This window comes from Anas platyrhynchos, chromosome 32 (genome assembly GCF_047663525.1).
Source record: "Anas platyrhynchos isolate ZD024472 breed Pekin duck chromosome 32, IASCAAS_PekinDuck_T2T, whole genome shotgun sequence".
NCBI classification, from domain to species: Eukaryota; Metazoa; Chordata; class Aves; order Anseriformes; family Anatidae; genus Anas; species Anas platyrhynchos.
In genome coordinates, this window is record NC_092619.1 from 1299327 (window position 1) to 1326147 (window position 26821).

Genomic DNA, 26821 nt, shown 5'->3' on the forward strand with positions numbered 1-26821 from the left:
TATTATCAGAAGATGTAGACAGTGGGATCAAGTGCACCCTCAGCAACTTTGCCAATGACACCAAGCCGAGTGGTGCTGTTGATACAACAAAAGGAAGGGATGATATCTGTTTGGACCTGAGCAAGCTTGAGAAGTGGGCCCATGTGAATCTAAACAGGTTCAACAAGTCCAAGTGCAAGGCGCTACAGCTGGGCCAGGTCAATCCCAGACATGAGGACAGACTGGGAGAAGAAGTCCTTGAGAGCAGCCCTGCTGAGAAGGACTTGTGGGTTCTATTGGACAAAAAGTTTGACATGAGCCAGCAGTGCATACTTGCAGCCCAGAAGCCAACTGCATCCCAGGCTCCATTAACAGAGGAGTGTCCAGCAGGATGAGGGAGGTGATTGTTCCCCTCTGCTCTGCCCTTGTGAGGCCTCATTTGGAGTGTAGGGTCCCCAACACGAAAAGGAAGTTGATCTGTTAGAGTGGGTCCAGAGGAGGTCCACATAGCTGATCAGAGGACTGGAGCACATCACCTGTGAAGAAAGGCTGAGAGAGCTGGGGCTTTTCAGCCTGAAGAAAAGAAGGGTTCTGGGAGACCTCAATGCAGCTTTTCAGTGTTTAAAGGAATCTTATAAATAAGATAGAGTAACTTTTTCTTGGGCCAATAATGACAGGACAATGGAGAATGGCTTTAAACCAGGCCCCTCACTCTGCAGAGCATCACCACCAGCTCTGGGCACCTCAGGGACCACAGGAAGGGGACAGGAGTGGCAGGTCCTGTCCTGCCAGAGGAAAACTCAGATGTTGTCTGAGTTGTGTGGCCATGCTGGGTGAGGACTCACAGCAGGGGATTTGTGGTGCAGAGCCAGAGCTCGTGGACAGGAGTAACATGCAAGTGCAGGAGGCAGGTGGCCACTCTGGGCCATTGGTGGAATGATTAGCATGGGAAGGTGGCCCAGGACATTCATCATCCCCAGCCTCTAGCGATAGCTGTTCCTAGTACTGGCTGCTCACTCCAATTTATGGCTGGGGTTTGCTGCCAGGCCAGCCCTGTCCTCACCTTCAGCTTCCTGCCTGTGTGGGGGAATGGCCAACCCTGTCCAACGTCTTCCCTGGACCAGACACTTTCAGATCCCAGAGCAGGGATGTCTGTGAAACCCCCCATGGGACATGGTCAGGGTAAGGCAGGCATCAGGCGTAGGGGGAAGGGGAGAGCTATAGAGAAAGGGAAGCAAGGGCTGCAGCGAGGATCATGCTTGGGGACCATTGCCCACCCTGACCACACCCTTCCGTGTGCTGTGCCTGAACAGTGGGGCCATGGGACCATGTGTGGGACAGAAGGGACAGGCTGGTGCAGGGATAGAGCCCAGACAGGGGCCATGAAACCTCTGCCAGGAGATGACAGCAAGGAAGGAATTAACAAGGAATTAGTGGACGATTCCTTTGTTATGAAGGTATGATCAGGGGAAAGGCAGTGCTCACCTGATACTTGTAGCTGCAAGGAATGTCAAGAGTAAAAATCCAAGTTTCAGTGACTGCATTAGAACCCAAGGCTGGACAAGACAAAAGCAGGGCTGCTGTTGAAAGGGGAGAGTGACTGCATAAGAGCAGACATTGATGGGGCTGGAGGCACTCAGTGCCTTCTTTGCCTTAGTCTTCTTCAGGGTGGTGATTAGAAGAGCAGAGTCTGGCTGGAGGCCTGTGACTAGCGGTGTTCCTCAGGGGTCGGTGCTGGGTCCGGTCTTGTTCAACATCTTCATCGATGACCTTGATGAGGGAATAGTGTCTGCCCTCAGCAAGTACGCCGATGACACAAAGCTGGGAGGAGTGGCTGACACACCAGAAGGCTGTGCTGCCATTCAGCAAGACCTGGACTGGCTGGAGAGATGGGCAGGAAGAAACCAAATGAAGTTTAACAAGAGCAAGTGTAGAGCCCTGCACCTGGGAAGGAACAACCCGAAGTATCAGTACAGGCTGGGGGATAACCTGCTGGAGAGGAGCTCTGAGGAGAAGGACCTGGGGGTCCTGGTGGACGACAGGTTGACCATGAGCCTGCACTGTGCCCTTGTGGCCAAGAGGGCTAATGGGATCCTGGCGTGCATTAAAAAAAGCTCTAGGCCTGAAAGATGTCAATTGATGTCAATTAATATCAATTAAAATGAAACAAAAAACTGAAAGGTTAAAATCTAAGAAAATGTGTCCATGCACTTTTCAGCTTCTAGAATTCTTTGGGGGTTTGTTTTCTTTTGGTTTAATACAATAGTCATTGAGGAGAGTCTGAGTCTATTAGCATTTTGTTTGTTCATTTGTTTCTTTCTTGTTAAAGGTCAGTGTTTCCCAGAACTGGGGTTCTATGTAGAAGACAATTGTCTTCAGCTACAGGATCACAGACACCTGGGGAACTCCAGGCCTGCCAGCCTGACTTCAGTGCCAGGAAAGGTGAGGGAAGAGGCCATCTTGAAGGCAATCGCAGCATATGTGGGACAACCAGGGGATCAGGCCCAGTCAACATGAGTTCATGAAAGGCATGAATCTGCCTGACCAACCTCATTTCCTACTATGAACGAGTGACCCACCTGGTAGATGAGGGAAAGGCTGTTGACATAGTTTATCTACACTTCAGTAAGGCCTTTAACACAGTCTCCCACAACATTCTCCTGGAGAAGCTGGCAGCACAATGGCTTGGACAGGTACACTCTTTGCTGGGTTAAAAACTGGCTGGACAGATGGGCCCAGAGTGTAATAGTGAATGGAGTAAAATCCAGCTGGCAACCTGTCACCAGTGGTGTTCCCCAGGGGTCAGTGTTGGAGCCTATCCTATATGATATCTTTACTGATGATTTGGATGAGGGAATTGAGTGCACCCTCAGTAGGTTTGTAGGTGACACCAAGTTGGGGAGAAGTGTTGATCTGCCAGAGGGTATGAAGGCCCCTCAGAGTGACCTGGACAGGATGGATCAATGGGCAGAGGCCAATGGGATGAGGTTCAACTTGGCTAAGTGCATCCTCATGCAAAACTACAGGCTTGTGACAGAGTGTCTGGAAAGCTGTGCAGAGGAAAAAGTTCTGGGGGTGTTTGTTGATGCTCACCTGACCATGAGCCAGCAGTCTGCCCAGGTGGCCAAGAAGGCCAATGGCATCCTGCCTTGTGTCAGGAATAGTGCAGCCAGCAGGACCAGGGAGGTGATCATCCCCCTGTACTCTGCTCTGCTGAGGCTGCACCTTGAGTACTGTGTTTTGTTTTGGGCCCCTCACTACAAGAAGGACATCGAGGCCCTGCAACATATCCAGAGAAGGGCTACAAAGCTGGTGAAGGGTCTGAAACAAATTCTAATGAGGAGCAGCTGAGGGAACTGGGGTTGTTTTGTCTGCAGAAGAGGAGGCTCAGGGGAGACCTAATTGCTCTCTCCAGCTACCAAAAGGAAGTTGTGGGGAGCTGGGGATCAGCCTCTTCTTGCAGATAACTACTGATAGGATTAGATGGAATGGCCTCAGGTTGCTCCATTAGTTTTAGTTTGGAAATTAGAAGACATTTTTTCTCAGAAAGAGTAGTCAGGCATTGGAATGGGTTGCCTAGGGAAGCAGTAGTGTCACCGTCCTTGAGGGGTTTTTAAGGAGGGGTAGGACCTGGCACTTAGGGACATGATTTAGTGGGTGACATTGGTAGTAGGGGCATGGTTGGACCAGATGACCTTGGAGGTCTCTCCCACCCTAATGATTCTATGATTCTATTTTGCCCAGTTGCTGTATGAGTTTCAGGGAGTTAGAAACTTGCCCAATCTCCCAGAACTGTCATGAACTCCTATACAGTATTTATCTTTCTATGGTCTGTTTTTCAAAGACTTTTCTTGTGCAGAGAGCCCTAAGGGAAAGTAGATCCCCTTAGATGCAGCACCGTCATGGCAGGCATTTCTTCTGCACTATGGGCCTGTGTCTTGGTTGTGGAGAAACTTTCCCAAGAGGTCCACCAACTCAAAGAGCATATACCTTCCCTCTACGTGTATGAACCAGTACCTCAGCTATTAGGAGTAAACATGCCTCTGCTCAAGAAAGGGGATATGGTGGGTCCACACAACATACCACTCTGTGGTTTTACCCACGTGACCATGGAGGGGATATGAGAAAATGGGATGGGAAATCTACCTCAACCCTAGAGGCATGGGTATGTAAGTTAAAAGGAAAAAACAATTGCAAAAGGGGAGGGGGGGGGGGTGGGGGGTGGGAAGGAACCTTCCAGAAAAATTGCTGCTCCAATTTCCATGAATACTCTGACCAGAACTAGAGGTGCTCTGCCTCCAATCGGGTGGAGGGACAACTGAGTTTATTGGACTGTCTGGGTTCGATGGCCTGACACATCAGACCCACAGAAGTATGAGGCTCTAGTGGACACCAGCGCACAGTGTACTGTAATGCCATCCAGCTATAAAGGAGCAGAACTCATTTTTATCTCTGGAGGGACAGAGGAATCCTGACAGTTAACTGTATTGGAGGCTGAAGTGCAGCCTCTTTAAGACAGTGAGATTAAACAGCTGTTTGCCTTGCCCGGTCTCTTGGAGGACCCTTCTGTTGTGGGGTTGCTGAGGGTCAAAGAGCAGCAGATGCTGATCACTACCCCAGTGGTGCACAGGGAGCAATATTGCACTAACTGAGACTCCCTGATTCACATTCATGAGCTAATTTATTGACTGGAGAGACAAGAAGTGATCAGCAAGACTTGCTCACACTTTATTAGTCAAATATGGCTAGTGTGAATTCTTGACAAAAAGTGGAGACTAACAGTGGACTATCATGGCCTGAATGAAATCATGCCACTACTGAGTGCTGCAGCGTTGGATGTGGTAGAACTCCAATATGAACTAGAATGAAAGCGAGACAAGAGGCATGCCACGACTGATATCACTAATGTGTTTTTCTCAATCCCTTTAGCAGCAGAGTGCAGTCCACAATGACACAGGACATGGGTGAATGCAGGCAGGCACACTCAGCATTCACACAGCTACAAACAGCAGCAGCAGCAGCATTCTCCTGATTGCCTCTCTGGCTGAGCAAGACGGAGGACCATTATTGGGAAATATAAAGTGCTTGTGTGCACAAATGCACGTTCATGTGCGTGTGTGCAAGGTAGAACCCTCCAGCAGCTGGGATCAGATAGTCAGCCTGCCTGGGACAAGTTCCTGGTTCCCAGTCTGCTCTGCTGAAGCCATTTGGACATATGAGCCCCCGTGGGTGCAGCCCCACTGTAGCTGCTGGCACACACCACCCCAATCTCACACACACTCCCAAAGACACAGGCACACACACATTAAGTCCACACACTCCCATCTCTCCTGTTGCTGACTACAATGACACATGGGTCCTCTGATGCCTGGTTCTAGTCCAGCTGCTGCACCTACCCCTATGTACAACCACCAGGTGACCTACAGCCCTTGGCAGCAATCCCATTAGTCCAAATGGTGATGCGGAGAGCTGCTGCCAGTGATGCATCAGGATGGGTTTCCACCTGGACACTGGGGTGATAGCCCTCCCAAGGCCGTCCTGGAAGGAGCTGGGACAAGATCTTGGTTCCATAGGAGCCAGTGACTTGGATTCCCACCTGCCATTGTGCTTTGTGCTCTTCTGGGCTCATGGAGATGGGTCCTTGATGAGTGGAGGGCTCTTCTGTGATGGGCCTGGAAGCAGCCAAAGCAGGGCATGAACTGAATTACTCATCCTGCCATCACTTCCTTGGCCCTTCATTTTGTGTGCAGATGAACACAGCTTAACACAATCCAGCAAGAACATTATCCTCTGGAGGCATCTGCATGTGGAGGTCACATACATACGGAGGTGGTATTACATAAGATATGACAGCAGAGAACTCAAATTGCTCTTCAGATATACATCACGATTAGGGGGAAAAGCTGTGCTGTTGCACGGGCCATGGATTCCTTCAGGGCCAGCATCACAGCCTTGTTTCTAAGACTGTAGATGAATGGGTTTAAGAATGGGTACAGGACAGTGTTCAGCAAAGCTACAATGCTGTTGGTGTCCAAAGAAACATGATCTGAGGAGGGTGCGTAAAGAGCAATGCAGCTTCCATAGGCAATGGCCAAGGTGGTGAGATGGGAGGAACATGTAGCAAAAGCTTTTCTCCTCGCAGAGGCTGCTGGCATTTGTAGAATACAGAAGAAGATGCTTGTGTAAGATGCCACAGTTAAACACAAAGAAGACAGCACAATAAACAGTATGAAAACCGATTCTGTTTTCCAAAGCAGGGAGACATCAGAGCAGGACAGTTGGAATAAGGGGGTGGTGTCACAAAAAAAATGCTGGATCTTGTTCAAACCACAGAAAGTGAGCTTGGAGAGCAGCACCAGGCGGTAACTCAAGAATGTGAAGCCCATGACCCAAACAGCAGCAACCAGCTGGATGCAGAGCTGATGCTTCATGATGGCAGCATAGCGCAAAGGCTGGCAGATGGCAACGTAACGGTCAAAGGACATGACAACAAGGAGAACAAACTCTGCAGCACCCAGGGCAAAATAGAAGGAAGACTGGGCAAAGCAGCTGCCTACTGAGATTGTTCTCCTGCCAGAGCTCAGAATCACCAACAGTTTGGTGCTTGTGGAAGACGTAAACCAGATTTCCAGGAATGCCAGATTGCCAATGAAATAGTACATGGGAGTTTGCAGACGGTTATCCACACACACCAGGAAAATGATGGCTGCATTCCCCATCACTGTTGTCAGGTACATGAGGAGAAGGACCAGGCAGAGAAATAACTGTAGCTTCTGATCAAGCCCTGAGAAGCCTTTGAGGATGAATTCAGTAACGACAGTTCCATTGCCTACTCTCATGCCCAATTTCCATTCATCCTGCTGAGGCAGGAACATGGCAAATGTACAAGAACAATAATTTAATGGCCTGGACAGAAGGCTTTCTCCTTCATTCTCTATTTTCTTCTTGCTGGCTTCCTATACAATAGAGAGAGACTGACTTTTCTGTTTCACATATCAGGCAGAATCCTCTGAGAATTTCTTGTCTTCTTTCCAACTTTGTCCATCAGCCACAAATGATTCTCAAGAACACAAGACTAACAAGGTGTTGTTAGCGATTGCACCCTGGTCCTGGAAAAGTCCATTTTCACTCAGAACAATTGCAAACATCCATCATAACAATGTTTTAAAAGGAAATCTAATGTCCTGAACAAATACTTTCTATTACATAGGTGCTAAACCATCAGTTCAAATATGTACATTGAAATTTATTCTCTCTCCTCTTCAGTACTTGCCTTTTTGGACTAGCAGCAGCTGAAGATCCCTTGATTTCAAATTAAGAGAATTTCAAGTACCTCTTTTGTAATGCCCTGCTTTCTTCTACATCATCTTCCATTGCTTCTTTAGGAAAGAGGGAATACCAGTAGTAAGTGTAGTTTGCCTTTTTCGGTACTGCAAATTAAGGCCAGAATTCATTATGGTCCCACCAGATCAGTGGAAACAGATCTGTCACTTAGGGATATGGTTTAGTGGGGACTGTTAGCGTTAGGTCAGAGGTTGGACTCGATGATCTTGAGGTCTCTTCCAACCTAGCAATTCTGTGATTCTGTGATTCTGTGTGATTCTGTCACACAATCTCATCTGACCTCATTCTGTGTGGAAATGCAGTTGTTTCTACAGTTGGTCTTCTCTCTTACCATCAAACGTCCTCACATAAATGCCTTATGTTTCCAAGAGGTGTAAAAATCTTGTCATCTTTAAAAGTTTAAGGACAGTCCTTGTTGTATGAAGAAGAAATGCCTAAAAAAAGCAAAGTGCCAAGTACTGCTGTGTAGGTTTATATTTCAGTTGTCTAAAAGTCACATCCTTCAGGTTGAGAAATTTAACTTACTCCCATCCTGTTAACACTGAGAGAGAGGGAGAGTCTGAAAGAAATTCCTCACCTTTGTTTGTCATGACAGTTCTAGCCTGGGACGACCCAGCCATGAGCACTTTCTGTTGTCTCCACTGACTGTTGGGGGAGCCTCGGGAGAACAAGTTCTCACAGGCACCAGGAGTGAAGTAGGTGAAACTCATTACTCAAGTCTCTGATGATTTTAGTAAATTACTCTCTTCTGTAAATCAAACTACTCCTCTAACAGGAAAATAAGCAAAACTAAAACAAAAACCACAAGAGAAACTTGTTCAGCAAAGACAGACATTTTCTCCTTCACCTTTCCCTATGTATTTAGACATAGAAAGGATCAGAGCAGATGACTGCAAAAAGAGAACAACTCCTCAAAATACAAAGGTGGGGGAGGAGATGATGGATTCAAGGCAGTGAAGTAGTTTCTCTGTGGGCTGTATTGTCCCCTCAGGACATGTCCCAGAGCAGAATGGGTGCGCTTAGGCAGTAAAATGGGAAACTCAGAAGTGGGGAGTACAACCATGTTTGCACGGACGTTTCAGTCTGGGGTTTGGGCTGGTCTTAGACTCCAAATGCCCTGCCTTGCTCTTTGCCTCTAGACTGGAAAAGGGGAATCTGTGCACTGGCTTCCTCTGGAAAACTTGTTCAGATTAATCCATTGGCTGTAATTGTTTTAGCTGAAGATTGGCCCAGTCACCAACAGCAATATGTTGTGGTTTAGACCTGACAGGCAGCTAAGCACTGAGGGGATCTGGTCAAGGACCATTTCCCCTGCAACAAGGGTAAATAATCATGGGAGGCAGTGACGGGAAACAAGTCTGGTCAGTCACATTAATCATAAGATCACAAAAACATAGAAAGATTTGGTTTCAAAGGCACCTTAAACATCACCTAGTTCCAACTGCCCTGCCATAGCCAGGGGCACCTTCCATCAGACCAGGTTGCTCAAAGCCTGGCCTTGAACACTTCCAGGGATGGGGCACCCACAACTTCTCTGGTCAATCTGTTACAGTGCCTCACCACCCTCAGAGAAATCAATTTCTTCTGAATATCCAGTCTAAAACTACCCTCTTCTAGTTTAAAAGCTACCTCTGTTCTGAATGGAAATGCAGAAAGGGAAGACACACCGGGCACAGTTGTTTGTGCTGCTTCTTCTGCTGCTAAGGACAAGAGTTATGCATCCCAGTCTGTCTCAGGAGCCTCACACTGAAATGTAGGTGCACGGGGTTCACATCCAATCCTGATATATGACCTCCTCATCCTGGTGGAGATGGTCAAAGAAGAGGAGCAGTCATTTGTAAGCACCCAGCAAAGAAGTGCACAGCATCTGTCCCAGTCCGTGTCTTTTATACTTCCTGCAGCTACGGAAATGGGGGACAGTCACCTTAGAGGCCTATATCGTGCTTTTCTGATCCATGCATAATTTTCAGATAACCAAGGGCATCAGAAATGGCCCCAGAAACTAATGTCTGGGTTATCCCATTTATTTTGATTCACAGGCTCTCATCTGCATGGTATCTCTCCTCCAGCTGGACCCCTCTCTTCACATCTAATTCCTTTTCCAAGGAGCCCCCAGTGGGCTGTATCAGCTCAGTACTTTGGCAACTTGGTTGTCCATGTTGCACCTGGACTATTGCCCATGGTGGGGATTGGGAGAATTTCCTTTCCTCTTCTTGTCTCACACCTGGCTTTCTCATCTGGAAGAAATCTCAGCTGATGGCTTCAGAAGAATTTTGTCTCTCTGTGAAACTCCGGAGAAATATCCTCATCAATTAAAGTGTTCATCGAGCAAGGATCTGTGTGGGTTGTGTTTGTCTAAAGTTGAGTAGCAGACAGTCCTGGAATTGTGATCACTGGTGGGCTAAAGAAGCCCTGTGTTTCAGTTCTCCTCTGTGCTGAGGAAGGACGCTGCCAGCTGACACTGAGCAAACCAGAACCTTGGTAAGGAAGCCTCTGAGACATGGGTAGAGAAAGGAGTAAAGGTTTTATTTAGTCACACCTGGAATTTGATTGAAGGCACTTGATTTAATTAAGGTACTCATTAAAGGTGCTGTTTATATTTTTTGTGTGTTTTTGGGGTATTGTTTGATATGTTACAAGAAAGATGCATGATATTGTTCAATATACAAGAAAAACATGTTAATATATATATGCTAATATATATAGGGTAAACATGGTAATATATATATTATGATTACTCCTTGATCTTATAGGACGTTCTAAGGAAAGTAAGAGGGATTTGGGACAAGGGAACTACAAGATGCAATGACAGACTTCAGTGGAGAAGTCTGATGTCAGGAGAAGTAATGCAAGTCCTAGGAGATCAATGAGAGAAATGGTGCAAGATTGGGAGTTGATGGTCAAGATTGTCTGTACAGTGTCAAACTTCTACCTCTCCAGACCTCCTTAAGAGACTCCTAGGCCATTCTGTGTCTTAATAAGCCCAAGGTATAGTTGCTGACAAGTTTATCAGCTTCAGCCCCTTAGAGCAGACTGATGAGATCTCTCAGAAAGCCAAAGTCAGAAGCCAAACCCCAAAGTCCTTCAAAGCACTGATTGGTCCCAATGAGGGCCATTTCTGAAAAAGCCCCATGGACACCTTAGAGCAGGCAAATGGAGGCCATAATTACAGGTAGGCCAAGGCCCTGTGCAGGTGGCCCTGAACCTGAGAAAATCCTGGCTTTGTTTCATCAGGCAGAAAGGCCAAGGCCTGCTGCCAGCCCTGGGCAGAGAGGTCCTGTCCCTCACGTGTTTCTCCGGTCACTTCCTTGGGCAGTGGGTTGCGGGGTATGCAGTGCCAAGTGACACACATTGGTGTGACACCTCCTGGCCTCCTTCAGGAGGTGCAAAGAGGAGATAAGGATCCAGTTGTATTGTCTTCTCACAGTACAGCATCTCCTCCAGGACCTTGGTGGCAGAGAAACCTGCCGTAGCCAAGGGGACAAGAACTTGGCTTTATTTCATAGAATGATAGAATATCCCGAGTTGGAAGGGACCCGTAAGGATCATCAAGTCCCACTCCTGGCACTGCACAGGTCTAACCAACAGTTTAGACCATGTGAGTAAGTACACAGTCCAATCTCTTCTTAAATTCAGACAGGCTCGGTGCAGTGACCACTTCCCTGGGGAGCCTGTTCCAGTGTGCAACCACCTTCTCTGTGAAGAACCCCCTCCTGATGTCAAGCCTAAATTTCCCCTGCCTCAGCTTAACCCCGTTCCCGCGGGTCCTGTCACTGGTGTTAATGGAGAAAAGGTCTCCTGCCTCTCGACACCCCCTTACGAGGAAGTTGTAGACTGCGATGAGGTCTCCCCTCAGCCTCCTCTTCTCCAGGCTGAACAGGCCCAGTGCCCTCAGCCGTTCCTCGTACGTCTTCCCCTCCAGGCCTTTCACCATCTTCGTAGCCCTAATATCCTCATCAATCAAAGTGTTCATCAAGCAAAGATCAGTGTGGGTTGTGTTTGTTGAAAGTTGAGTAGCAGACAGTCCTGGAATTGTGATCACTGGTGGGCTAAAGCAGCCCTGTGTTTCAGTTCTCCTCTGTGCTGAGGAAGGACGCTGCCAGCTGACACTGAGCAAACCAGAACCTTGGTAAGGATGCCTCTGAGACATGGAGTAGAGAAAGGAGTAAAGGTTTTATTTAATCACACCCGGAATTTGATTGAAGGCACTTGATTTGATTAAGGTACGCATTAAAGGTGCTGTTTATATTTTTTGTGTGTGAGAGTGTATTGTTTGATATTGTACAACAAAGATGCATGATATTGTTCAATATACAAAAAAAACCATGTTAATATATATATGCTAATATATATAGGGTAAACATGGTAATATATATGTTTATTATGTTTACTCCTTGATCTTATAGGACGTTCTAAGGAAAGTAAGAGGGATTTGGGACAAGGGAACTACAAGATGCAACTACAGACTTCAGTGGAGAAGTCTGATGTCAGGAGAAGTAATGCAAGTCCTAGGAGATCAATGAGAGAAATGGTGCAAGATTGGGAGTTGATGGTCAAGATTGTCTGTACAGTGTCAAACTTCTACCTCTCCAGACCTCCTTAAGAGACTCTTAGGCCTTTCTGTGTCTTAATAAGCCCAAGGTATAGTTGCTGACAAGTTTATCAGCTTCAGCCCCTTAGAGCAGACTGATGAGATCTCTCAGAAAGACAAAGTCAGAAGCCAAACCCCAAAGTCCTTCAAAGCACTGATTGGTCCCAATGAGGGCCATTTCTGAAAAAGCCCCATGGACACCTTAGAGCAGGCAAATGGAGGCCATAATTACAGGAAGGCCAAGGCCCTGTGCAGGTGGCTCTGAACCTGAGAAAATCCTGGCTTTGTTTCATCAGGCAGAAAGGCCAAGGCCTGCTGCCAGCCCTGGGCAGAGAGGTCCTGTCCCTCACGTGTTTCTCCGGTCACTTCCTTGGGCAGTGGGTTGCGGGGTATGCAGTGCCAAGTGACACACATTGGTGTGACACCTCCTGGCCTCCTTCAGGAGGTGCAAAGAGGAGATAAGGATCCAGTTGTATTGTCTTCTCACAGTACAGCATCTCCTCCAGGACCTTGGTGGCAGAGAAACCTGCCGTAGCCAAGGGGACAAGAACTTGGCTTTATTTCATAGAATGATAGAATATCCCGAGTTGGAAGGGACCCGTAAGGATCATCAAGTCCCACTCCTGGCACTGCACAGGTCTAACCAACAGTTTAGACCATGTGAGTAAGTACACAGTACAATCTCTTCTTAAATTCAGACAGGCTTGGTGCAGTGACTACTTCACTGTGGAGCCTGTTCCAGTGTGCAACCACCCTCTTGGTAAAGAACCTCTTTCTGATGTCTAGCCTAAACTTCCCCTGCCTCAGCTTACCACCATTCCTGCGGGTCCCATCACTGGTGTTTACAGATAATAGGTCACCTGCCTCTCCACTCCCCCTTGTGAGGAAGGTGTAGACAGCAATGAGGTCCCCCCTCAGCCTCCTCCTCTCCAGGCTGAACAGGCCCAGTGACCTCAGCTGCTCCTCATATGTCTTCCCTCTAGGCCCTTCACCATGTTTGTCGCCCTCCTCTGGACACTCTCCAACAGTTTAATGTCCTTCTTGTACTGTGATGCAAAAACTGCACACAGTACTTGAGGTGAGGCCGCACCAGCACAGAGTAGTATGGAATTTGCAAGGTCTAGCCTTGCCTGTGCCCACTGTCCATCTCCACCACTGTCTTTCCTATGCTGTCCCACACCTGTCCCTGTTTCCCTTCAGGGAAATAGATTCTCTTTGAGTTGGTGGAACTCTTCAGAAGGTTTCTCCACAGCTGAGACGCAGGCCTGTAAGGAAGAGGAGAGACTTTCTTCATACTGCCGGAGTTGTTTAACTACTTCATCCACTGTGGGTTCCTCATCATCTTTCCAGGCCATTATTGCCAATGAGCTGGCATATGATGATGGTGCACTCCGTACAAACTTCCGCCACATGGGTCGTGTACACTTGACTTCATCTGGAGCTTTGGATGTTTGTCTGAGGTCTGGATCCTCATAAATCACTTCCCATAGGGCTAATTCCCTCAGGTACTGGATTTCCTTCTCCATAGTGGTCCACTTGCCTGGTAGACATAAAAGTTCTTCCTTGAAGGGATACCTTTCCCTCACAGCTGAGAGGAGACACCTCCAGAGGCTGGTGGATTGTGCTCCATCTGCAATTGCTTTGTCAATGCCTGCGTCTCTAGCAAGGGATGCCAGTCATCTGGCTTCCCTGCCGTCTAATTCCACACAATTGGCTCCAATGTCCCAGCACCGGAGCAGCCAGGTGACAAGCTGCTCACCTATACAACAACCAAAATCTTTTCGCACATCTCGTAGCTCAAGCTTGTATAGGTTTTGGGTAGTTACTGTTGATTTTTCGGCATCCTCATCTTCCTCCTCCCTGAATGCAAACATTCATCTGGCTTTCCCATGTTGCTCCCATGTTGACATTTCCGTGCCTTCATTGATGTCTGTACCTGCTCCAATTGTGTCCTAAAAAACAAATCCCTGGACTCATAACAGATTCCCTTCAGGTAACTTCTGACAACATAGCACATCCCTTCCACTACCTTATCTTCCCTCTCTTCCCCACCCCACCCCGCAAAGCTTCCCTTTGAGGCAGGTTTTTTCTCAGATGTTTTTTCACATGACCAAGGAAAGTTCCAACAACTCAGAAACCATCCTTCACACAGGCATCCACACCCATCGGCCTTCCTGGGGCCTGTCAGCTGACCAGACACAAGAAACCTCACCATGATCTTCCAGGCTACGTGGCCTTCCTGATGGTCTTTCAGCTCCTCAGATAGACACAACTAAGCTGCATGCCTGCTGCACCCCAGTCATGTACTTAGGCACAAGACATTTGACAACCCACAGCCAAGGCAGTTTCTGCATGGGCCTTTCAGGTATTTGGGCAGAGGGCATCACACAAGCACCATGCCAGCCAGGTGCCTTCTGCTGGCCTGTGAGAGATGCTGGCAGATGTGAGCCAAAAAGCCCATTTGGAGCCAGGAGATAAGGGTTTACCTGGTAGCTACTTCAGAAAGATGGGACCTCCCAGTCCCTTGCCCAGCCATCCTCCTGCTGCTTATGAATTAGATCTTGCCTTCTAGGTTAGGGGTTGAGCAGTGTCTTAGAGGGAGGCTTCGGTGTAGTGCTTTGGGCAGACAGTCAGTGTTTAGGGTATGAGCTAGATCTCTGGTTAGGGTTACATTATGTGCTTTGTTACAGGACAAGGGTTGGTGTTAAGGATGGCAATTTAATGCTAGAGATTAAGGGCTAGGGATGAGGGTAATCAATTGGTTAACACTAATGGTAGCGGGTGATGTGCTTGGGGCTCTTTGATAAAGGTAGGATTTGAAGTTGGGGATTAGAGCAGTGGATTCCTTCCATGGTGAAGAATAGTAATTAGGGTAACACTAGGCTTTAATGTTCCTGGTTAGAAATATTACCAAGGTATAACCTGAATATTTTCCCAATGAGTACTGCAGAACCATCAGCCTTACCTGAACAATAGTCACTTCTTCAAAATCTTTCCTTTCTGTTAGCCAAGCCAATTTTCTCTCCCCCAAATCTCCCACGTTTATTCTTCCAGATTTCCCCTGACCTCCCCAAATGCATCACCCTGTTGGAGGCAGCTTTTTGATGGCCTTTATGACCTCGGAGTCTCTGCCTCCCTGCTGTTGGCCAGACAGGTATGGGACAGAATTGACATCACAGCCAGCATCCACAGGGCTGCAAGGAGCTGTTGTGCTCAGGAGGCCTCTTCCCAGCCCCTCTCCTCCTCCTCAGATGTAGTCATTTAGTGTCAATAGCTGGAGGAACAATAAACTCTGTGAGGTGGGAGGAGAGCCCAGTGCTGGGAGCACTGGTTGTGAGGGGCAGCTCTGGGACTATTGTACTGAGGCAGGATCTCCCAGGGTGTCCAGAGAAAAAGGGCCCAGACAAGCCCCTGCTCTGCTGGTCCTCCCTGACTCTTGTAGGAGGCCAACCTAGCCCAGCCCCTCCCTAGCTCTCCACACCTCCCTGTGCATCAAATGGAAGAGTGGAGGTCAGTGACAGTGTCTCTGCTGTTGCCATCTGCAGGAGATTCCCCTCCCACAGGCATCCTGCAGACCCCCAGGCCAGCCCCACTCCCCAGCACAGCACCACACTGCTGCCCCTGGGGCTCCTCAAGCAGCACCACTGCACACACACAGTGCCAGCTCTGCTCCCAGGACACCCCATGTCCCACACAGCCTTGCCCCAGCCCAGCACCTCTGGGCTGGCCTGAGCAGCCATTCCTGCAGCTCCTGCCCATTCTGCCCACAGCCCGACAGCTGGCGGTGCTGCTCTGCAGAGCGAGGGGGCTGTGGTGTGCGGGGCCATGGGGGAACTCTGCAGGGCCATGCTGGTCAGGCTGGGGAGGCAGAGCCAGCTGGTGGGGGGCACTGCCACTGACTGTCTCCCACACAAGTGGTTCTTTGACCATGGAGGGTGCACACAGATAGCCAGACTTCTTCAGAGTCAGAGACATAGAAGAGAAATAAACAAAGCAAGGAGTCTCCTTTGAGTCTGTCCCTTTGCAATATCCATGAGAGCAGGTCTGGGAGAAGTGCTGATCCTTCAGGCACTGCTCTCGGCATATCCCCTTTTATGCTGGAGATGCTGGTACGGAGTCAGCTGTGTTAGAGAAGTGCCCCTGGCCTGCCCTGCCTGTGGACACAGGACAGCCACACAGACAGCCGCACAGCAGCACGTTGAGCAAGCGACAAGAGCAATCAGTCCTCACAGCAACACGAGATTTCAGAAGGAGAATGTCGAAGGTTAAAGAGAGTATCTCAGGAAAGACCAAACCCTGGAACAACCTGACAGTGCTGCTGTGCCAGAACTCTTTTTCCCTTCATCTCTGCACACAGTCAAGTGCCAGTGCAGCTTTCACATGGGTCTCCAAGAAAGGATCCCAGGCAAGCAAGACACTTCAGAATCTATTTCTTTATTTAAAGACTCAGAGATCCTGGATCCTCATTTAACCAGAGGCTGAAATCATAGGAGAAAGGTAGATAATGAAATGGAAGGGGATGAAAAATCAAATTTCTTCATATTGTATTGTGTTAAATTATGAGTGAGATGCAGAAGAAGACAGGCAGTCTGTTGCTTGTCTTAGCAAAAAAATACTCAGTGATCAGTTTCCACACTGCATCCTTCAGCTCCTGGTTCCTCATGCTGTAGATGAAGGGGTTCACTGCTGCAGGCACCACTGAGTACAGAACTGCCAGCAAAAGATTCAGGGATGAGGAAGACATACTGAGTGGTTTCAGGTAGGAAAATATAGCAGCGCTGATGAACAGGGAAACCACAACCAAGTGAGGGAGGCATGTGGAAAAGGCTTTGTGTCGGCCCTGCTGTGAAGGGATACTCAGCACTGCTCTGAAGATCTGCACATAAGACAGCACAATGGAAATGAAACAAACAAATAATAAACAAGCACTAACCACAATAAGTTTAGCCTCTTTGATGTAAGCATCTGAACAGGAGAGCTTGAGGATCTGGGGAATTTCACAGAAGAACTGGTCCAGGGCATTTCCCTGGCAGAGGGGCAGTGAAAATGTATTGGCAGTGTGCAGCAGAGCATAAAGAAAAGCACTGCCCCAGGCAGCTGCTGTCATGTTGACACAAGTTCTGCTATCCATTATTGTCCCGTAGTGCAGGGGTTTGCAGATGGCAATGTAGCGGTCATAGGCCATGATGGTGAGGAGAGAAACCTCTGCTGTGACAAAAGCAACAAACATAAAGACCTGAATAGCACAGCCTGCATAGGTAATGGTTGTTGTGTCCCACACAGAATTGGCCATGGCTTTGGGAACAGTGGTGGAGATGCAGCCCAGGTCGAGGAGGGCGAGGTTGAAGAGGAAGAAGTACATGGGGGTGTGGAGGCGGTGGTCGCAGGCTACGGCTGTGAGGATGAGACCGTTGCCCAGGAGGGCAGCCAGGTAGATGCCCAGGAAGAGCCCAAAGTGCAGGAGCTGCAGTTTGCGTGTGTCTGCAAACGGCAGGAGGAGGAACTCTGTGGGGAAGGTGTTGTTCGACATTTAATGCCTCGGGATTTGCAGACCTGCTCTAGGAGAAAAAAAAAGTGACAAGTTAAGAAGACATCTCTGAGCAAAACCCAGTCCTCCTCTCACAGAAATTACCCTTCTCTGATCTGAATGAGGAATGAGTCAGCTCATCTCCAACCCTCCCAAGTGGATGACAGGCGTGTCTGACAGTTTAAAATGAAGCTTGGGAACCTTGTTCTCAAAAAGATGCCCTCAGGGCAGGGCCCAGCATTCCATGTCAGAACAGAAGCTTACACCCACCTGCACCCCAGACAAGAGAGTAGGAGACCCACACACAGGTGGATAAATAAGAAAGAATATTACAATGCTCTGACCTGGTGACAGACAGAAAGGCAGATGGGTATGCAGGGAAGCCTTCAGCTTACAAACTTGCATGCCACCTTTGGAAGTGGCACTGCAGGGCAGGTACTCTTAGTCTCATTCTTGTGCATCACACTGCAGGACACTGGCTCCTCTCCTCTCTGGGAGGTACAGCTGAGGAGGAGGTGGCTCATGCCCTAAAGCCCCTGAGGGCAGAGACTGTGCTGGGTGGCAGAGGAGAGCAGGGGGTTGCTGCAGAGAAGGGGCCTGCACTGCAGGCCTGGCAGGGAGTGCCTGAATCCCCCCCTCTCTTGGTGTTTCAGGCAGCAGCTCCCTCTCGCTCCCTGCCAAGGTCTCTGATGCCTGGAGGTGTCCCTGCTGGCAGCTCCTTCCCTGTCCCCACATCTCCTCCCTGCTATTGCTCACAGACCCCATTCCACCTGCTGTGTGCTCAACTCTTCAGGCAGGCTGAGTGCTGAGCCTGGCAGGCAGCAGAGGCCCTGCCCCGGCACACAGCCCCTGTGGCACAGCAGGGACCCTGCTCTGCACCACAGCCCTGGACACCCCTGACTTCACCCTGTCTGCACACCCAGCAGCCAGCCCTGCAAGAAGGAACTCTCAGGTCCTGTCCTGATAGCTTTCACAGGTAAGCCGTGCTCTGTACCTTGTTCTTCTCCTCTTATCCAAAGAAGCTCTGAGAGTCCTCCTGAAAGATCCCATAGGCTGTGGGATTTGCCAGCAAATCTGGAGATGGCACCAGGAACGACAGTTGCGTTGCCCTGCAGCCAGAGACTTACCCTGTTCAGGCCTGTGAAGATTTCTCCCACTGTGAGCTCTCAGCGTCCCCCACCTTCACACTGCCTTTAACTCTCCCTCCCTTCTCTCAGCTGCCCTTGTCCCCTGCAGGCAGTGCTCCCAGCCCTGCTGCTGTGCTGTGCAGAGGAGCTCCTCCTGGGCAGAGCTGTCTCTCTGCACCACTGCCTGCTTGCCAGGAGCTTCCCTTGCTCCCAGGAGCCTGGCCCAGTTCAGCAGTTCTTGTCTCCCTTGAGATTTCCCTGAGGCTCCAAGGCTGACACCTCCTGCAAAGCAACAATCACTTTTGCAGAACATACTTTGAAGTCAACTGAAATAATGAAGTCATCTGAAATAATTACCAAATGTCCCTTTGAAACAGCAGAGAGAGGCTGAGTACAGAATTACGGTTAGCCCTAATAGAGTTTGATTGTCACTTAGAGGTGCAAATATTCCCTCTGGAAAAGTCTGTTAATGGCCAATAACAAATAGGACACACAGGCAGGGATGGGAAGGTGCTAGCTATGCTTGTGTGGGGCACTGATCCATATGAGGCATCTCATCTCCGGCTGGACACTCTTGATCCATGTGGTGATCCTTGTGTGATGAAGCTCCCCTCACACACCCCACAAACCCACGGGAGCTTGTTCAGTTGGTTCAGTTCAGTGTGGCCTCTATGTGTGTGAGCAGCTGGAGTGCATGGAGCTCTGCCTGGGGATGAGTGAGGATCTGACAGTGAGCTGATGGGTCAGGAGAAAGGGAGGGTAGGGACAGGGGACATTATAGTGGGAGTCTGCTGCAGGCCACCTGATCAGCAAGACCAGCAGGTGAGGCCCTCTATAAACACATAGAAGCAGCCTCACATTCAAAAGCCCTGGTCCTCAGAAGGGACTTCAACCATCCTGGTGTCTGCTGGAGGGACAGCACAGCAGGACATAGTCAATCCAGGAAGGTCCTGTTATGCATTAATGATACCTTCCTTCTTCCATTGATAGCGGAGAGAAGTGCTATGCTGGACGTCGTTCTCAGCAACAAGGAGGGGCTGGTGGGGAATGTGAAGCTCAAGGGCAGCCTGGGCTGCAGTGACCATGAAATGGTGCAGTTTAGGATGCTAAGTGCAGCAAGGAGGGAGCACAGAAGGCTCACTACCCTGGACTTCAGGAGAGCAGACTTTAGCCTCTTGGGGCATTTCCTTTGTAGAGTCCCATGGGACAAAGCCCTTCAGGGGAGAGGGGCCCAAGGAAGCTGCTTAGTCTTCATGGATCACCTCTTCCAAGCTGTGGTGGTTTTACTTGGGTGGGCAGCTGAGCTCTAACACAACCACTCTATCACTGTCCCTTCCTCAAAAGGAAAGGGGGAGAAAATATGATGCAAAGGGCTCAAAGGTTGAGAGAAGGACAGGGAGAGTGCTCAAAAACTATTGTGATGGGCAAAACAGACTCAGAGTAGGGAGATAGACTGTAAAATTTATTGCCTATTACTAGCAAGCTAAAGAGGTGAGAAACAAAGTGAAGAAAGCCCAGAACACTTTCCCCCATCTACCATCTTCCTCCTCCCAAGCAGCACAGGGGAACAGGGGAATGGGGTCTGTGGTCAGTCTATAGAATTTTGTTTCTGACCTTCTTGGTCACTCTTCCCCTGCTCCAACGTGGGATCCCTCCCATGGGATCACATCCTTCTCAAACTGATCCTGTGTGGGCTTCCTACAGGCAGCAACTCTTCCAGAACTGCTTCAGATATGGGTCCGTACCACGGAGTCCATCCCTCAGGTGCACACTGCTCCAACCTGGCTCCCCCACGGGCAGCAGCTCCTGCCAGGTCACCTGCTCCTGCATGGGCTCCTCTCCACGGGCTACAGCTCTGGGACAGAATCTACTCTGGTGGGGTTCCTCCACAGGCTGCAGCCTTCTTCAGTGCAGGTCCACCTGCTCCACCATGGTCTCCTTCATGGCCATTTCTCTAAGGAGGGAGCTGGTGCAAGGGATCTACAAGGTGCAACTGCAGGCTTCTGTGGAGAAGACCTTGTTTTTAATGGCTAAGTCTACTCTTGCCAGTTTCCTTGTCCATCTCCACCACTGGCTGCCCGATGATGTCCCACACCCGTCCCAGTTTCCCTGCAGGCTGAAAACATGCATCTTGTTTTCCTACCTTGCTTAGCACTGCTGTGCCTTCACTGATGATTCATGTACCCTCTCCAGCTGTGCCTTGAAACACAAAGGTATGGACGGAGAATAGATTCCCTCCAGATGACCTCTGACACTAAAGCCTTTTAGCGATGTATCTTCCCTTTCATGCCCTGTCTCCATCATCCAAGCCTCAATTTCTAGCAAGTTTTCTCTCACCGTGATCAGGGTAAGTTTTCTGTGACGAAGGGAATTTCCAACATCTCAGAAACCATCCTTCACACAGGCATCCCAACCTATCAGCTTTCCTGTGGCCAGTCAACTGACCAGACAAAAGGAACCTCTCCATGATCTTCCAAGCAATATAGCCTTCCTGCAGGCCTTTCTGCTCCTCAGATAGACACAACCAAGCCACATACCTCCTCTCTGTCCCTTGCCCAGCCACTCTCCTGCTGATAGTCTATCAGCTCCGGAGGCAAAAGTGACCCCAGCATCGCCTCCACAGCCAGACACTTCGCTTTCATCATTAAAGTCCAGAAATGAGGGATTTGAGGATTAGGTGTTCTGGTTTAGGTCTAGGGATTAGACCTTGCCTTCCAGGTTAGTGTTTGGAAAGAGGCTATGGGGAAGGCTTTGGTGTTCTGCTTTGTGAACCCATTCAGTATTTAGGCTATGGGCTGGATTTTTGGTTATGGTTTTACTTCTGCCTGGGTGAGGGCTAGGGTTAAGGCAATTTAATGCTAGGAATTAAGGGCTGTGGATTATGGTGAGCAATGGGGTAAAAAATGGTAAATGGTTATGTCTGAGTGGTTATGGGCTTTGTCTTCAGGGTAAGGTTCAAAGTTGGTGATTACTACAGAGGATTCATTTCAGGATGAGAGGTAGCACTTCAGGGTAGGCCTAGGATTTCTGGTTACTCGTTAGAAATATTGTCAGGATCTAACATGAATTTATTCCCACTATGTATTGCAGCAGCAGTAGCCTTACCTGAACCCCTCTCTCTTCTTCAGAATCGTTCCTTTCTCTTAGCCAACTCCCTCTTACCTCCCCCAAATCTCCCACCTTTATTCTCCCAGCATTTCCCCTGGCCTCCCCAGAGGAGTCACCCTACTGGGGGCAGTTTTCTGAAGGCCTTTATGACCTCAGAGGCTCTGCCTCCCTGCTGTTGGCCAGCCAGGGGCTGGGACACAAGTGACCTCACAGCCAGCATCCACAGGACTACAAGGAGCTGTTGTGATGAGGAGGCCTCTTTCCAGCACACCCAGGAGCAGTGTGTGCAGGGGATGCCCTGCACAATCCCTCAGGTTCTCTGCCTGCCAATCAGCTCATGCTTCAGAAGGCCGGCCACACATCCAGACTCATGTTTACACATGCAGCCTTTAGATGAAAAGGGCCCAGCCCAGCCCCTGCTCTGCTGGTCCTCCCTGACACTTGCAGAAGGCCAACCCAGCTCAGCCTCCCCAGCTATCCACACCTTCCTGTCCTCTTCCCAGCCCAGTCCAGTAAATTTTTTCTAAAATGTTAGTAAGTTATTGTATTGTCCTAACTCCCTCTCTCACTTCATTTTCACAGAATCACAGAATCACAGAATTTCTAGGTTGGAAGAGACCTCAAGATCATCGAGTCCAACCTCTAACTTAACACTAACAGTCCCCACTAAACCATATCCCTAAGCTCTACATCTAAACGTCTTTTGAAGACTTCCAGGGATGGTGACTCCACCACCTCCCTGGGCAGCCCGTTCCAATGTCTAACAACCCTTTTGGTAAAGAAGTTCTTCCTAACATCTAACCTAAAACTCCCCTGGTGCAACTTAAGCCCATTCCCCCTCGTCCTGTCACCAGGCACGTGGGAGAACAGGCCAACCCCCACCTCACTACAGCCTCCTTTAAGGTACCTGTAGAGAGTGATAAGGTCACCCCTGAGCCTCCTTTTTTCCAGGCTGAACAAGCCCAGCTCCTTCAGCCGCTCCTCGTAGGACTTGTTCTCCAGGCCCCTCACCAGCTTCGTCTCCCTTCTTTGGACCTGCTCAAGCACCTCGATGTCCTTCTTGTAGCGAGGGGCCCAAAACTGAACACAGTACTCGAGGTGCGGCCTCACCAGAGCCGAGTACAGGGGGAGAAGTTGTTTCAAAGTTGATTCCCCTGGAGGCCCAGGGACTTGTCAAGAGCTCCCTGTGGTGATGAGCTGGGCCAGGCTCCTGGGCCAAAGGGGAGCTCCTGGAAAGCGGGCAGCACTGCAGAGAGACAGCTCTGCCCAGGAGCAGCTCCTCTGCACAGCGCAGCAGGGCTGGGGGCTTTGCCTACAGGGGACAAGGGTGGCTGAGAGAAGGGAGGGAGATGTTAAAGGCAGTGTGGAGGAGGGATGCTGAGAGCTCACTGCGGGAACAAAATCTTCACAGGCCTGAACAGGGTAAGTCTCTGGCTTCAGGGCAACACCACTGTTGTTCCTGGTGCCATCTCCAGATTTGATGGCAAATCCCACAGCCTATGGGAGCTGTCAGGGGGACTCAGAGTTTCTTTGAATAAGAGGAGAATGACATGGTGCAGAGCAGGGACTACCTGCCAAAGCTGTCAGAGGGACAGGACATGAGGGTTCCTCCTTCAGAGGTCAGATGCTGGCTGTGCAGGCCGGGTTCAGGCAGGGGTTCTCAGCACTGTGGTGCAGAGCAGGGTCCCTGCTGTGCCTCAGGGGCTGTGTGCTGGGGCAGGGCCTCTGCCGCCTGCCAAGCTCAGCACTCAGCCTGCCTGGGCAGCTGCCCAGGACACTGCGGGGAGAAGCTGTGGGTGGAAGGAGCTCCCACAGCAGGGAAGGGCAGGGCAGGTTCCTGGTGGTGCCTGGAAACGTCTATCTGGGTCAGGCTGCTCACAGCTCCATGGCACCCACCAGACCATGTCAGAGGGGACACTTCAAAAGGAAGGTCAAGTCTGAGGCTTTCCTGAAGCTGTGCTTTCACCTCTGTTTGGTTCATCAGGATGGGAATGGAAACAGAGCTGTACAGAGTAGAGAAGATTTTATGTCAACCCAGATTTTATGAGGAACCGCAGAAAGTCCTTTCAGTACCCACAAGCCTTCATAACGCAGCAGCATCACCTTCCCAGTTTCATCAGGGCTTTTGTGACCTGCTGTTCAGCACTTGTACACACTGAGAGGGTGCAGGGCAGAGCTGAGCACAGCAGATGGGATGGGTTCTGGGAGCACTGGCAGGGCACAGACGTGACGACAGAGAAGCAGCTCCTGGCAGGGACGGTTGCAGGCAGCAGAGATCAGCAGGGAAAGAGGGAACTGAAAAGGGAAACCCTGCTGCAGAGGACATATAGGCACCTCCTGCCATCCCTTGCAATGCAGGATCCAACCCTGAGCTACCCCTCTCAGCTCTCCTCTCCCACCCAGCAGAGCCTCTGCCCTCTGGGCTGGAGGGTCCTGGGTAGCAGCTGCCTCCTGTGTAGCCAGAGCCCCAGAAGAAGGCAGATCTTCCTTTCCTGTTATGTGCCCTGTCCCAGTGCTCAGCAATGGGCTGAGAGCCACTGCTCTGCCATGGTGCTGCCTGGCAGGCAGCAGGCATGGCTTGGCAGGGTGACCCCTTTCTGCTTGCTCATCTGTCTCTCCCCTCCCCTCTTTCGGTCATGCTGCTTGTCCTCTTCCCTCCACCTGTTTCAGTCTTTCTCTTCAGCAGGGGCTCTTGGGTGTGTCAGCTCCTTGGAGTGGTGGGGAGGAGTTCAGCTGAGGATCAGACACTGGTGCTCAGGAGGTGTCTGCAGGGGAACAAGGTGCCAAAGGGCCCTTCTAACCTGTGGAGCTCCTGGCAGGGCAGTCAAAAGGACTAAGAAATGATCTGGCTCTGCCTTCGCAAGTACTGATCCTTAGGGCACTTCACATTGGCCTGAAGACAAGGATGGTTACCCCTTTGAGAACATTGCACAGGTGTAGTGGGAGAAGCTAAGCCCTATGAAATGGCATCAGTATGACTCCGTGTCACAGCCCATCTTCTGAAGAATGAGCATGAAGCTACTGCACAGCCCCTCTGTATGATGGGTACAATTCACCAAGGGCACACAGCACAGTGACAGTGTTGTTTCCTCCATCCTGCCCTCTCCAATTCTCATGCCTGGAGAGAAAGAGCAGGGGACAGGCTGAGGTGAGAACAGGTTTTGTCTCAGTGGTTACTGGCTCGGTCACTTGGTCACTGAAGAAGGTGAGGAGGAAGGACTCTACAACTACCTGAAAGGAAATTGTGAGGTGCTGAGAGTCAGCCTCTTCGCGCAGATAACCAGCAGTAGGACAAGGTGGAATTGCCTCAAGTTGCACCAGGGAGGTTCAGGTTGGAAATGAGGAGCAATGTTTTTCCCGGAAAGAATGGTCAGGCATTGGAATGGCTTGCCAGGGAGGTGTTGGAGTCACTGTCCCTGGGGGTGTTTAACAAAAGCTTGGACATAATAATTAAGGCCATAGTTTAGTGGGCGATATTGGTGATAGAAGAATGGTTGGCTTAGAATATGTTGGAGATTTTTTCCAACCTTAACGATTCTATGATTGTAAGCAGAAGAATCCCTCCCAGTGACCTTGTCTCAGGGGCAGATGGCCATGGGTGTCAACATAAATGCTGAATGCTGGCCTTGGAGTTTAGTCCCACATGGACAAAGCTACAAATTCCCTTCTCAAATCTCAGGCCATCCACAAACAGGAACCTCCCCAGAAGTGGGGGGCTCTCTTTGAAGAATCCTCCAGGTTCCTCATAGTGCACTCAACCAACAGAGAGCAGATTGCCATCTGTGTTACTGTAACTATACCAACCTGAGATGGGGAGAATGAAAGTGGGTGTGAAAAGGGTCTGTGAGAAATGAAGAGGGTTTTGATCAAAAACCCTGTCCTAATTGTCTATGTCTTTTCCAACACAGATAGCCAACCCTGCCCTGAGAGGACAGTAAATGTCCAACAGCAGCTTCCCCACAGAATTCCTCCTCCTGCCTTTCGCAGACACACGCGAGCTGCAGCTCCTGTACTTCGGACTCTTCCTGGGCATCTACCTGGCTGCCCTCCTGGGCAACGGCCTCATCCTCACAGCCATAGCCTGCGACCACCACCTCCACACCCCCATGTACTTCTTCCTCTTCAACCTCTCTCTCATTGACTTGGGCACTATTACCACCACTGTTCCCAAAGCCATGGCCAATTCCCTGTGGGATACCACGACCATTTCCAATGCAGCCTGTGCAACCCAAGTCTTTTTCTCTATTCTCTTTGTCTCAGCAGAGTTTTATCTTCTCACCATCATGGCCTATGACCGCTACATTGCCATCTGCAAACCCCTGCACTATGGTACAATAATGGCCAACAGAACTTGTGCCAACATGATAGCAGCTGTCTGGGGCAGTACTTTTCTCTATGCTGTGCTGCATACAGCCAATACATTTTCACTGCCCCTCTGCCAGGGAAATCTCCTGGACCAGTTCTTCTGTGAACTTCCCCAGATCCTCAAGCTCTCCTGCTCAGATGCGTACCTAAGAGAAGCTGGGCTTCTTGTGGTTAGTGTTGTTTTAGCATTTGGGTGTTTTGTTTTCCTTGTGCTGTCCTATGTGCCAATCTTCAGGGCTGTGCTGAGGATCCCCTCACAGCAGGGCCAGCACAAAGCTTTTTCCACATGCCTTCCTCACCTGGCTGTGGTCTCCCTGTTCATCAGCACTGGCATATTTGCCTACCTGAAGCCCCCCTCCATCTCTTCTCCATTCCTCAATCTTTTGCTGGCAGTTTTGTACTCCATGGTGCCCCCAGCTCTGAACCCCCTCATCTACAGCATGCAAAACAAGGAGCTCAAGTGTGCAGTTAGGAGACAGATTTGGGGAATGTTTTCCAGTACTTATAAAGATCCCTTCACTCTTCAGTAATGAATACAAGTGCATCCCCTTCCAAGCTTGTGTTGTCTTTGTACTCATTACTATTATTATTAATTATTATTTCTTTTAGGGGGTTGGGTCATTATTACTGCTTCTGTTCCTTGCATTTGTACATAAATATTTGGATTCCCCCCACTGCTGTGAATGAACAAGCTTGTTCTGTCCCATTAGCAGGCCATATAGATGTGCATCTAACACTGTGAGTCAGTGAAGACTCTCTCATGACATCTCAGTAATAAAA

At 49.6% G+C, this 26821-nt stretch overlaps 3 protein-coding genes across 3 annotated transcripts; 1 reads left to right on the forward strand and 2 right to left on the reverse strand.

The window, feature by feature from the left end:
• Positions 1-5852: 5852 nt before the first annotated feature.
• Positions 5853-6854, reverse strand: LOC140000494 (olfactory receptor 6E1-like). The gene has a single exon (XM_072030391.1). The coding sequence runs from the start codon at positions 6852-6854 to the stop codon at positions 5853-5855; it is 1002 nt and encodes a 333-aa protein (XP_071886492.1).
• A 9612-nt stretch (positions 6855-16466) lies between these two features.
• On the reverse strand, positions 16467-17444 carry LOC140000441 (olfactory receptor 14J1-like). Its single transcript, XM_072030326.1, has one exon. The coding sequence runs from the start codon at positions 17442-17444 to the stop codon at positions 16467-16469; it is 978 nt and encodes a 325-aa protein (XP_071886427.1).
• An 8170-nt stretch (positions 17445-25614) lies between these two features.
• LOC140000442 (olfactory receptor 14A16-like) lies at positions 25615-26571 on the forward strand. The gene is made up of 2 exons (XM_072030327.1): positions 25615-25842; positions 25987-26571. Exons 1-2 carry the CDS (start codon positions 25615-25617, stop codon positions 26569-26571), a joined length of 813 nt encoding a protein of 270 aa, XP_071886428.1.
• Positions 26572-26821: the final 250 nt, after the last annotated feature.

What these genes read in the sequence shown, in the direction of transcription:
- LOC140000494 (XM_072030391.1), bottom strand. Translation starts at nt 6,854, where the DNA reads ATGTTCCTGCCTCAGCAGGATGAATGGAAATTGGGCATGAGAGTAGGC.
- LOC140000441 (XM_072030326.1), bottom strand. Translation starts at nt 17,444, where the DNA reads ATGTCGAACAACACCTTCCCCACAGAGTTCCTCCTCCTGCCGTTTGCA.
- LOC140000442 (XM_072030327.1), top strand. Translation starts at nt 25,615, where the DNA reads ATGTCCAACAGCAGCTTCCCCACAGAATTCCTCCTCCTGCCTTTCGCA. An exon ending in GCACTATTACCACCACTGTT is followed by an intron (nt 25,843 to 25,986) that starts CCCAAAGCCATG and finishes TACATTGCCATC; the next exon opens with TGCAAACCCCTGCACTATGG.